Here is a 13,553-nt window from a genome sequence, read left to right on the forward strand (position 1 = left end):
AAGGAGATGGTTATTCTATCATGCTTTATGTCCTTTTAATAAGTGCTACCAATAATATTTAAATCATGGCTTCAGTTAGTGTAAATGTTCATAAGAAGCCAAAGTGTTCAGAATATATAAGTTCAGAATATATATATATATGTGTATATATATATAGTGTGTGTGTGTGTGTGTGTGTGTGTGTGTGTGTGTGTGTGTGTTTTTTAGAGATGGGGCCTCGCTATGTTGCACAGGGTGGACTCTAACTCCTGGCTCAAGCGATCCTCCTGCCTCAGACTTCTGAGTAGCTGGGACTACAGGCATGAGCCACTGCATCCTCGGACTATTTTTATTAGCAGGGAGTACACTGTTAGTGCTAGATAATATTATTCTACTAACTAAACAATGCTCTTGTGCTTCATCTGCTTGGAATGGGAGAGAGTAGGGGGATACATAATTTATGAGGACTAGAAATAAGAGTTTCTTGTGGAGAGCAGTTTTCATTTGATTTTAATTGTTTCAATTTCACGTTTGCTGTTTATCATCTAGTTCTCATCTTGTTTACATTTTCAAAAGAGCAGTGATTCTCAGTATGTTTTTTACTGAGTCAGGGCTCAGTAACAGTGGTTGACCTGGCAATGCTGTGGTATGGGGGAAAGGGATCCAAAAGGACCCCAAATGATTCTGCTGGTCCTCCCTCCTCTTATGTCAATGCTCCCGAGCCCTCCGTACGGCCCTCCTACCTCCTCATGTGTTGGATTAGATTTATGACAGCTGCTGTGGATATGGTTGCCTAAATCTGTGGAATGTTTTGCTAAATACTGGTGGTGCAATAGTACACATTAAGCTTATAATTCCCATTGTTTTCTTGAACCCATTCTTTATCTTTAGTCTTTTACTTACTTGATCACTTTATGATTTTGCACTTTGACATCCTGTAGATTCATGAAGAACTTTTACTCCAAGCCCCGGAGCTTTATTTAACATTATGATTAGCCAAACTGTTATTGTGTTTGAGCTAAGTGATGACAATGTATTTGATTGGAGCCTCGTAGTTGTTATTTTAAAATCAAAGTAATGGATTATGATCTCAGAATAAGAACATGATCCAAAGGAATAATAATAATAATTAGAACAGCAACCAATTAGAAGAAAATAAATGTCGTATCATGGACCAGAGGCCCTATGAGCCTGGGCCCTACCTACCTGTGCAGTCCCATCTCCCACCCACATCCACCCTTCCCTGGATTAGCCTCACTGCAGCCTTCCAGTTTCTTCTTTCCTGTCTTGGAAATTACACGCATTGTTCTCTCTACTTGGGAGCTCTGCCACTGGTGTTTCTCTTGTTTAGCTCCTTCTAGTCTCACCCACTGTCTCACTTTGCTAGGGAGGCTTTCCCTGGCCACAGCATCTAAAGTCATCTCCTTCCACTCCACCACCTGTCCACACATGCACATCACTGTCTCTCACAGCATGCTATTTGTTTCCTTCAACGTTAAGAAACCTAAGTTGTGTTTCCTTGGTACTTGTCCATCTTGCCCACTGGCCTCTAAGCTCCATGAGAGTGAAGATTATACCTGCCCCATTTGCCACTGCAGCCCCAGTGCCGTCCTGGGACCTGGTATTAAGTGGATGCTCAATACATATTTGTAGTTGAATGAATGGATTATTCAGAAGTATCATCTTTTTCCCGAGCCCTTATCCAGATAGCCTATGCTTAGTACTTCCTGAATCTATTTGTGATAACATATGATCTTCCAGTGGTGGAATTTAACCAAGCTGTGCTGACTTTTCTCAGGCATATGAAAGATCAGAATAAGAAGGTGGCCAACCTCAAGCACAATCAACAGTTGGAAAAGAAGAAAAATGCTCAGTTACTAGAAGAAGTGCGCAGGCGAGAAGACAGCATGGCTGACAACTCACAGCATTTGCAGGTAAGCACAGGCTTCCCTTCTTAATCCCTAAATAACTAGAGATGGACTCTCTCAGAAATGTCACAGTTGGTGCCAGAAAATATGCACAGAAATGGTGGACTTTGCCTTTGCCCTGGGTCTAGCACTAACAAGGAACCCAGCAGGTCTTTCCCAGGGAGGGTCATCATTTTCAGAATGGTGGCCATGAAAAGCCAATTATGGTAGAGCCTAGAAATACAAGGCAGAGTCTTTTGGTTCCTGTACCTCACCTTAAAAGGTAAGGGCTGCACTTATATAGTTGGCAAGAAACTTAAAACATAGAAATGTCTTCCTTTTCAATTTATATTTAAATTGTTTTGGGAATAGAAGAAGGCAAATGTGTGTGTATTATCACAGAAGGTATTTGGGTGAGGATACATTCAGCTGGTCCCAGACAGTTTACAAAACCAGTTTTGTTTTGTTCAAGACTGCGAGGCTCAGACACAGATCATTATTCTGTCTTCTCTGTGAATATAGTTATCTTTCAATGGACAGCCCTATCTTAGAAGCAAACCAACTCACTGGAAACACCAATTTTTCCTCATTAACCACCCTTATTTTTGGCCAAGGAGTGCTCCCCATATACTCAATAAAACATTCAAGCTAAAACAGGGCATTTGCTTTGAAGTTTCTTTATTTATTCCAGTGTGCCTTTAAACAGAGCAGTTCAAGTTGGCCAGAGTTCATGTTAAATTTTGGTTATTAATTAGTGTCTTTCTCCAGTTACATATTGTTTCCTCCTTGGAGACAGGAGAAGTTAGATAATTTCAATATGTACTCATAGTTCATCTTTTTAATTGGCCAAAAGAGAAATCAATAATTATTCCAGCATAGGAAATACAAGGAAATACCTTGCATAGAGCATGGCACATGGGGACTAGTTAGTCAATATTAGGTATTTTTTTTTTCCTTTCTCTGTGTCCTAGACATGCCTTCTGGTGTCACTGAAGGCCCTTTACATTGATGCTTGATTTGGAGTGTTCACTGAATAGTGAGACAATAGTAGGTGGGCCCAAAACTTTTTTTTTTTTTTTGAGATGGAGTCTCCCTCTGTCGCCCAGACTGGAGAGCAGTGGCGCCATCTTGGGTCACTGCAAGCTCCGCCTCCCCGGTTCACACCATTCTCGTGCCTCAGCCTCCCGAGTAGCTGGGACTACAGGTGCCCGCCACCCTGCCCGGCTAATTTTTTTTGTATTTTTACTAGAGACGGGGTTTCACCATGTTAGCCAGGATGGTCTCCATCTCCTGACCTCATGATCCGCCCACCTCGGCCTCCCAAAGTGCTGGGATTACAGGTGTGAACCACTGCGCCTGTCCAGGTGGGCCCAGAACTTTAAAGAGGACCTGACCCTAGGGCTCACCTTGCTATGGTGTATTATTCTGTAAAACAAGAATAATAATTGCATCTGCTCCAGAGTAGTTGTGAGAGTTAAAGAGTCAAGGCATATAAATAATTTAGAATTGTACTTGGTACAGACTATGCCCAAAATAAGCGTTCATGACTAATGGTTGTTATAATAACAAGGAAAAGGCGAATGAAACATTAAAAACAATTTGTTTACTATATGCAGAGGTATTCCTACAGTTCTGATCTGATATACAATGAGCATCAAAGTTTTTGTCTTTTCTATATATAGTAATTTCTTCTTTTCTAAGGACACATATAGTTATGGAAATTAATGTCTTGTTTTGGCCCATGAACTTTTGTATAGCAATATTTTCATAAGGGGCCTTGATAACTACCTCATAGCCTATTCATAAAAGATAGCATGGTCTGGAATTGCTTAGTTGCATTCCTGACCACCCCAAATAAAGGATAGCATTTGAAATGCAATAAAAAGTAATCACGATTAATTTTGATTAAAATGTCTCTGGTTAAGGTTAATAGAGAATAAACCTCCCACTTTCCTGGATTGTTAAGCAGATGTGCTCAGATGTAGTAATTACTGCCAAAACTTTCTGGAGGCACTTGCCTTTTTAAATATTACTATTGTTTTGAGCATTTCCTGTTTACAAGTTAGCCTGTTAAGCCTTTAAGTGTCAATCAACTGGGATTTAGCTTGGCTGGTTGGTGGTTGTGGCATTGGCACCTGTTAATTTTGATTTATTCTACACAAGCATTTGGTAACAATTGGATACACTGGCTTCATGATTTCAACCAACCCAACAGGTATTATATCCAGAAAAATATAATGTAGAGTATTGCCTACAACAATAATAGCTAGTGGATCAGGCATCAAAGAAGAGCACCAAGAGATTCAACTAGTTGGTATGAAAGTCGGAAACAAAGTTGAATGAAGATAGAGTGACTATGCTTTTTATTGTTCAAACCAGAACACAAAAGGCAATAGACAAAACCTGCATCACCTCAGTCAAACCTGGATATATGGCACAGTACGAAAGATTTTACAAATCCAGTCTTCTTTGTTTCATAAGTTTATAGTTTTTCAACAGAAATTGCAAACTCAAATGCCTTCAGGGTCTAGGCTTTTAACATAAGAAACAGGCTTGTGTAGGAAAAATAATGATGTCTGGTTCTTTCTGCCTGTTTTTTATTGTTTATTTTTGGTAGAGATGTGTCAGTTAGCAATTGCCATAATAATGCTGTGCTGTGCAACAAATCACCCAAAACCCAGTGGCTTTATAGTACCAATAGTTTATTCTTACAGATTTGCAGGTTGACTAACTGGCCCAGCTGCTCTAGGGTGGGTTTGGCCGGGCACTTCTTTTAATCACTGCACATCTGTGGTGGTGTCTGGGGCAGCTCTGTTACACATATTCATTCTGAGGCCAGGTGTCAGCAACCCAGGGAAAACTCTTCTAATGACAGTTGCTGAGGCACAAGAGAATGAGCAAAAACATACTAGGCCTCAGAAGGCCTGCTCTTGAACTGATATTGTGATTTTCACCCTTTGCATTGGCCCAAAGCAAAGCATATGGCCAAGTCACAGATTGGAAAAGTACACTCGACTCACAAAGACAAAAATGTATGGGAGTGGATACGAGGACAGGTGAAGAATTGAGGCCAATCTTTCAGTCTATCAAGAGAGAAAAGCCCTGGAGAAGTATTTCTCTATTATAAGAAAAATAGCATATGCATAATGAAAAATTTCAGCTGTGGGTGGCCTTAGTGTGTGGATATAATTGAGGGTGGTGGGGAGCTACAGGGAACTCAAGAACCCTTACTCATCTAAGGGAGTAGTGGCCACTAAGCTCTGGTTGAACACTGCTGTAAAGGTGGGCCTAGGGTGGTGGGACCTCCGATTATCCAAGACAGTCCATAAAATGGGAATTTGTATGTGAAATCTGTAGATTTTAGAAAGTTAGTTGAATTTTTAAACACTCTGGGATCCTGTGAAGCACATGTGCACATGAGTTGCCCATTGGCTTGTGGCCTCTGCTGCATGGCCTGGCACTCTGATCCCAATGGGTCTACATAGTGTAAATAAAGTGACCAAGAATACACCCTAGTTAGCCAAACTTGACTCATTGGAAAGAGGTGGCAGTTTAGTATTTGTCCTGAGTCCCAATTTTGTTTGAAGATACCTTGAATTATTGTTTCTCAGAGGAAATCACCCACAATCTACGGCAATAGGGAATGTTCTTGATTTAGCTTCTCAAATGATTTTTTTGGAGCATTGACAAGGAGAACAGGAAGGGAAGGATGCAGAACCATGGATCTGAACTGGCCAGTGTTCAAATACTGGCCCTTATTATTATTAGCTTAGGGCCTTGAGTATGGCAGAGAATCTCTCTGACCCTTACTTTTTTCATCTGTAAATGGGGATTACAATCTTTACCTCCCTGGGTGGGTTAAATAAAATAAGGTTTATGAAAGAACCTAGCACAGTACCTGACATATGTGGACTTCAGTTACTAGAGTTTTCTCCCAGAGAGACTGATAATGAGCTTTTAGTCATAGAAGACAGTGACCATTGGGAGTATCAGCCAACAAATTCTTTGCAACTATTTTACACTGATGAGTAATACAGATATAGAACACACACCAGTAAATGGAAATTCCCAATAAAGCATTAAAAAAACATTTTGGGCAATAAGGAGGAAAATTGAAACATTCTTCAAGTTAATGTTGAATTGTGTGTGAAAGGTGGATGTGAAAGATCGTGATTTTCTTGTATAATTCTGTAGAGCTTTTCCCAGAACACAGATCACTGGGCATGATATTTATGTCTGACCTTGGGGCTTTGGGCTTCTGTGTGTCCCATCAGAGCCCACATGGAGGTTTTTCAACAAGGTGTCTTTCCGGAGATTCACACTGAATCGTCGTTTCCAGAATGGGATGCCTTTTTTTTTTTTTTTATTTTTTTAAAGCTCTAGCTATTTCTCGCTGAGTAAATATACCAATTTGAAACCCCAGTGGATATCCTTGTAGATTTTGGCTGCGTTTTTCCGTGTGTAGCTTATCGAGTTAATAAACTAACTTTCTAAAAAATGCACAAGCCAATGTTTTATGCTCCTTTTCTGTTATATGTCTGCAGAATTCTCTTCAATTTATTGCCTGAAAACTAAAGGCTGTTCTTGTGTGCTTCCGTTTCCAAATTATAGGTTCCCAGGGAACTGTAAAGTTTCTTCTCTGCCCGTGGTTAAACCCAAGTGTGATCATTTTAAAAAGCAAATGAATGTTCTCATTTATTCTTGTCCTTTTAATAGAATTCTAAAAAAAAAGCTAGAAAGACAATTTTATTTTCTAATTTGTGCGACCCTGTACAGCCAGTATCTTTTTTCAAAGGGGACTGCCTTTACTTTCCTCCTCCAATTAGAGTTGGAATCAGCTAACAGAGGAAGTGTAACAAACAACATAAACCTCAAAAATGCATAGCTTTCAGCAAAACATATAGTTCATTATGGAGTTCCCAAGGTTTGCTAAGTTGTTTCTTTGCAGAAGGACGTGTATATCTTAAGCAGCAATTTTTTAAGCTTCATATCTATATGTTCATCTCTCCAAGTCACTAAGTTAAATTCATTTCTTTTTCAATTCCCTGAGCTTAAAATTGTTACTTTAACTGTGATCTATGTTCATGTGTTATGGTACACTTACCTAAGTACTGCCATTAGAAGAAACCTGACCAGCAGCGTTAAGAGATTCATCATTGTCAAAATGAGTTTATTTAGTTCCTAGTTTTCCATGGCTATTTGGTAGGCATGGTGTAGAGTGATTTAGGGAGGCTCCATTTCAGCCATCATTTTCAACATATGGAAAAGATGAGAAAGGTCATCCTAACCCAGGTTTAAAAGAGAAACCACATTTGTTTAAATTTTCATTAGAATTTAACATCCTGATTTGTTTTTAATGCTGTGAAGTGATTTATTTATTTGTTTTGCAGTTTTCTACCTCAATGGGTAGAGACTGGGAAGTTCCATTAAGTTATGGATGAATCCTATCACATTGTTGAAATGTGAACTGACTCTTATCTAATTTTGTCAGACTCTGTTCATGGTTTCAGACGAAGAGAAATACTCAAGTATTTGTTAGTCTACAGAGGACAAGGAATGTTGATGAGTAGGACTGAGGGTCAGCACAGAAGTGCTTTCTTTCCTTGGGGATTTATTTTGACATTTGTTTTTCTTTCACACTATAATCCCCCACGAGCCAAAAAAACCGACTTTTGCTATAGCAGGCCCCTGTAGGCGGTCTCAGAAAATCTTATTTGACAATCAGTTTCAGGTAGCCTTGAGTTAAAATCATTACTCTTTGTAGTAACTCATAGACTGTCGGGGCGATAAGACATCCTGTGCAATGTATTTGGGAACTAACTATTTGTTAGAAATGTTCCAAGAAGCCAAGTGCAATCGTGTAAATAAAACTGTTATATGTGGAGTTTTTCTTCTTTCCTCCCACTAAAGTATGACTTGTTTTTCCAAATGTGCAGTAACTTGCATATTTCTTCTGAGAAACGTCTTCTGCTTTTTCCTGTGGATTTCTGACCTAATCCTCCACTTCTTATAGCCCTTCTGTACAAACACAATGTATTTCTATGGAAAAGAGAGGTTTACCCTTAATCAAGTGTTGCCTAATCTACCTACTAAATTACCCCCTGAAGACAGAGTGGGGTTCATTATTCTTTTCCAAAGGGTTTTCAGGTTTCACTCCATTGGTATCTCTTCAGCAGTCTTTGGCAAAGTGAATGTTTGTTTGCTGAAGGCTGAAGATCCTGCTGAATGAAATGCAACATATTTCTCAAATGTAATCATTGTTATTATGGGGGTAGAGTTTGAAATGACAAACCTTGGGGTGGGGGTTTTGGAAAAAGAAATGTTGCTTGAATGGTATAGTCATCTCTTATTTATTTTGAGGGGGCTTTCTAAGCAAGCTCACACTATTTTTTAGACGTTATCCTATGTTGTGCCTTTTGGTCCCTGAAATAGAAATCAATAAGGGAAAATCAATAAGTGTCATCCTCTTGTGAGCTCCAGTGAAAACTAGAAGCAGACATGGATCCTTTCCTAAAAGAAATGCTATGCTTAGTTCTAGAGAGAGAGGAGGGCTGGGTTTGTAGAGTCTGTCTTGCCTCTGTTTACCCCTGACTCTGATCTATGGGCTTATTTTGAAGTGAAGCTTGGACCATAAACTGGAGACCCCATTTTTGTATGTTCGTTAAAACCACTGCTGATGATTCGTTTAGTCAATAAGAAAACAGCAGCCCATCTGAGCCAGAGTCCTGTGTGCTTTCTAAAATGCTTTCGTGGGGTGATCTTCATGCTGGATCCTTTTTATGGCCTTGAGGATTGGTAGGACCTGTTTATCTATCTTTATTTTATAGATGAGGAAACTGAGATTCAGACAATTGTTCAGTGACTGGTCTGCACGTGAGTCTCATTGAAGATAAAGCCTTAAGGAGGTACCAAAAGCTTGAGAGTTCTTCCTGTGAAGATTAGACTAAGCCTCAGCTTTCGTACACTGAAAAAAAAAATGCTTCCTCAGGCAAAAGACTCTGAACCAGAATCATGCTTCAAAAGCCACTGGGAAGGGAGACCTCTGAGGTGTGTGTTTGGGAGCATCTGTATCTTCTTCTATTCTATTTCACTCCATAGCACGTGCAGTATCATTTTCAAAGTAAATACGGTGAAGGCATTACTGAAGAACCCATACGTTGGAAGCAAAGGGACTGGGAGAAGAAAAAAATTCTGACAACATACCTTCTTACTTTTTCCAAGGTAGAATTTATGTAATAACTCACACACAGGACTTGTGTAATCCCTAGGGTGCAATCGTGTTCAGCATGCATCAAAAGGGCCAGTCTAGTTAAACCAGCTCTCCCTGGCCAGGATAATTACCTCAGGTTTACCCTGAGTTATCGCTACCAGAGGTTAGTCAGGGGGGCACCTGCAAATCACAGTTGCATGACACGCTGACATCAATAACCTCTTTCCAATAGCTCAAATAGATGCTGGTATTTCAGCACATCGCTGCCCAAGGCAGAGACCTGGGCATGGTTAACTTCTAAAAATGTTAACTTTGACTTATGGCTTGTCCAAAGCATTGCCAAGCTATATATTCAAACACTCCAGATTAAGGAAATGACAATCAATAACATAGGCAATGATTTAGATGGAAATCTTGCAAAAGGAAAATACAACTATTAAATCTGGTCCTATTCACTTAATCGTCTGTCCTGTAATACACATTTGGGAAGTTGGTAACTTGAATTTATGACACTTTTAATTTCTTCTTTGCTATTACACTTTCCCTCTACATCTTATTTATGTTGCCTGGAAAAAGCCCTACGAGGTTTGAGCAATCATAAGTTTTTCTTAATAGAAAGGACCTTAGACTTCATTTAATACAAGCTCCTTGTTTTGCTGATGAAGGAAGTAGGGCCCAGCAAAGGCAAATGACCTGCCCATGATCCTAGGGGGAGTTATTGGCAGAGGGGAGACCAGATCCCAGGCCTTCTGCATCCTTGCCCAGTGCCATTTGTGCAACCCACTGGTTCCGTGAGGTATGACTACCTTTGGTAGGATTTGAATGGTTAAAATCTTCAAGCCTATACCTAAGGCTTGTGCCCCTCAGCATTGGGTATTAGATTGAGCATCTAAAATTATATGAAATTAGTTATTGTGAATAAACTAAGCTTTATGTATATTTTATAACAGGATATTCTGTCATTTCCTGTGCCTCTCTTATGTCTTTAAAACTGGGTAACTAAAGAAGTAGTAAATCGGTGGTGGAGATAATTACTGTGAGAACAGACTACAGAGTTTAGAACTCTTTAGATAATAAATAAAAAATAGTTTAAGTTATTTATATCTTTGCCATTTTTCTCCATCCATAAAAGGATGTCACCCATAAAGAGAGTCAAGAAGTCTCTTGTGTTGGAAAACAAGTGTGGATATTTTAGAAAATTCAACCGAAAGAATGATAGCTGCTTTTTATTGAACAATGAAGTAGGCCAAGGATAATGTCTTCAGTCGTGTTCCCTGGGAAATTGAGACTCTGAGATGAACATGCAAGAAGTATATTGAGGGTATTCTCAGAAAGGGAGGGAAGCAGGATTAGGCACAGGGAAAAGTCAAACTGTAATGTAGTTGCAGCGAAGGCCATAGCAGTCCCTATCAGTTGCTCTGGAGCTGAGACAGCCATTTGGAGGGCTGTTGACCCTAATTGAGTCAATAGAGGTGGGCAATGCCAGGAGAAGGGTGTAATCTTAGACAAGGCAGCTCTCAGGGAAAGCACATCCCTGGCACTTGGAGACTGAGTGTCTTGGTCCTGAAGGGGCATCAGGGCAGTGCATCTACATGTACAGCAAACACCTGATGTGTCTGTTGCACCCTCTTCATTGACACCCATGGCAGGTACACGCAACTGATCCCAAGACAAGTCTTACCCACCCAGCTTCATAATTCTTTTCAATATTAGCAGCCATTAAAAAAAGCAATCATAGTTGGCCAAGTTGCTGTGTACACACAGTGAATTGTTTAATTGTCCCAACAAACTAATGAAGATGTTACTATCTTTGAAACCATTTTACAGATAAGAAGATTGAGACTCAGTGATGTTAAGCAAGAGAAAGAGCCGATGCTGTTTCTCAGGTCTCAATCATAAACTGGACACCTTTCTTTCTCCTGAGTGGAACTGTTTCTTTGCATGCCTTTTATTGGGCACAGTTACTGTATCAACAGTGAAGATGCTGGTCAGGCCCCTCCAAAAACATAGAAAATTTAGGTGGCATAAACTTGGGTAATGGAGTTTTGCATGGATTTTAAGTAGTGAGTTAGACTTAAATGCTTCTTAAATGTGTATAAGACTCTGCCTTCAGTTCATCAAGCATTCCCAATGATGTTTTTTGAGGACTTTTTTGCGTGCTAGGCACTGTGCAACCTACTGAGATGTAACAACAAATAAGACAAAATTCCTTACATTTGAATACCTCAAGATCTTTTCTTCTGACTAAAGATGTCCTCCCCCCAGCATTTGATTTGCAGTAGCTTCTGAAAGTAAACCAGAACATGCATTACTGGGCTGCTGCGTGCTCTGAGACAGAAGAGCATTTGAAAGAGGTAACAATGAAGTTGTGGCTGCAGCTGGAGCCTTGGCTCTTGTGAGCTAGAACAGAAGCTTCTGGAAGGCCTTTTGGACCTCAGGTCATCCATGGGGCCCTGAGCTTCTGAGTGGGTGAGAGACGAATGTATCAAGCAGGAGGTGAGGGGATCTGGGTTTTAGTCTAGGCTCAAGTGATTTTTTTTTTTTCTCTAACCCTCAGTTTTCTCATCTACAAAATAGAGGCTTGTATTGAAGTAAGGCCCTTTCAACTCTGAAATCCTAGGGTCTGGGGACTAATTGAAGGGTGCATATATGTGGTGATTTAAAAGCACCTTCCAAGGGGGAGGCTCATGGGCCAACTAGTGAGGCTGCTGCCAAAATAGAACATGCAGGTCAGGAGCAGGGATGTCCTCCTGTTGGGAATCTAGGGAAGTCAGTCTTCTTGGCACCATCCTGGTATGTGGAATACCTGGCTTTAAATGTAAGTCACTCTAAGAACTCTCTCTGTTTTCCATCTGGAGTGCAGGGTCTGCCATTTTGAGAATTTCATAGTGTGCACTAACACATTTTGTTTTCTTTAGAGCAATCAGTTATAATAATACATCCACCAATTGTTACTTTTTTGGTGCAAGATGGATTAGAACTCTGACAGTCTGGACACAAGATACACAGTGCAGGAACTTCTCAGAATTGAGCCACCTGGCTTACAGACATTTCTCAAGGGAAGGAACTATGTGGCTTTAAAATGTAATTGTTTGTGAAGTAGATTATTGTTTTAATAAGCCACTATGTCAGCAGGGGCTATTTTTCTCCTAATTGTTCAGGTCATAGTGAGCTGTGGGAAAATAGAATAGAGACTAATTTGACTAAAAGAGGGTTGATATTATCTAGATTCACATTTCACAAAACATGTTTATCATAGTGATGGTTCTATGGACTACTATAAGGAAAAGGGGTTTCATTTGTCAAATGCCTCTGGAAAATAATACGTATTCTTTTAGGTTAAGAATACTGTGCATATTAACATGTTAAAGGCTCTGAGAAGTCCTGCAGTCAAAAGAAATGTTTGATATTCTTCAATCCAGAATTTCTCTAAATCACTTGACAAAAGGAGCCCTTTTCTTTCCCACTAGAGCATGTATTAACATTGCAAAGTATTAGCATTTTATGGAACTTGGGCAAATGCCGATTTAGGCAATTCTTACTGATGATAACTGACATATGCAATTACTTCTTGGATTAGAGTTTGAGGTTGGACAAATTCTGCAGTGATACTTTATTAAGCATAATATTGTCTTTGCTGAATCAAAATTCACCTGGATTGCCCCTGCCACTTGGTTGAAAAACAGCTCTGTTATAATGATTGACCAAGAAAATTCTAATTCTGATGTACTTTTAAAAAATTGTACCTCATTAAGAAAGCTGATATGAAGCAAATTGAAAAATGTTTATGAAAGGTACAGTAATATTTTCATCTATTATTTCTTGATCCCGGAATCCACATTGATTTCTAATTACAAGCTCACATTATGCTATACTCCAAATCCAAATCTGATAAATGTTTTTTAAAAAAATTGATGATTGTTTTGGGGGAAGGTGTGGAAATTTTTCCGGGTTTAAAATATAAAATTGAAATTTTTAAGTATCCATTGTTAATTGTCACTTGGATGCAATTTTACCTTTTTTTCTGCTAAGGCAATATGGAATATAGTGCTCTAGGCTCATGTTATGCTGTCAGAGTCAGTTATATGGGTTGAAAATGAAGCACAGAGCGTCCCTGTGTCATTACCAGCAGACTTGTTTTTATTTTGGTTGTACTTTTTTGGCTGTGAAAGGATCCTTACAAGAAATTAGAAAACCGCACATTCAAAAATGTTAACAGTTAAACAATATAACCTTGAGTGTACGTCTCCTAGATGCCCGGGTCTGTTCAGACATGGGCCTGTGATTTCTGAATGAACTGCACCTCTCTTAACCTGACTTAATGACGGCGTTACCTTTTACTCGTCTTGCAAGGTTAATTTCCTCCTAGTTGAAATGAGAGGTTAAGGTCGTTCTTGACTGTTGCTTGGTTCACCAGAATAAAGTTTCACTTCACAGGAATTACCACATGTACGTTA

At 39.5% G+C, this 13,553-nt stretch overlaps 1 protein-coding gene across 8 annotated transcripts in view; it reads left to right on the plus strand.

The window, feature by feature from the left end:
• The window catches only part of ERC2 (ELKS/RAB6-interacting/CAST family member 2), a 901,662-nt gene that overhangs the window by 446,702 nt on the left and 441,407 nt on the right, over positions 1-13,553 (plus strand). For all 8 annotated transcript variants that reach the window (XR_009214386.1, XM_058441964.1, XM_058441966.1 and 5 more), the window contains one exon: positions 1,778-1,913. Coding sequence is in view for 7 of the 8 variants with exons in the window: in XM_058441964.1 (XP_058297947.1) it covers positions 1,778-1,913 (136 nt within the window). In the remaining variant the exon portion in view is untranslated. The remainder of the gene's footprint in view (positions 1-1,777; positions 1,914-13,553) is intronic.

Source organism: Hylobates moloch, unplaced genomic scaffold, assembly GCF_009828535.3.
Source record: "Hylobates moloch isolate HMO894 unplaced genomic scaffold, HMol_V3 SCAFFOLD_8, whole genome shotgun sequence".
Taxonomy (NCBI): Eukaryota; Metazoa; Chordata; class Mammalia; order Primates; family Hylobatidae; genus Hylobates; species Hylobates moloch.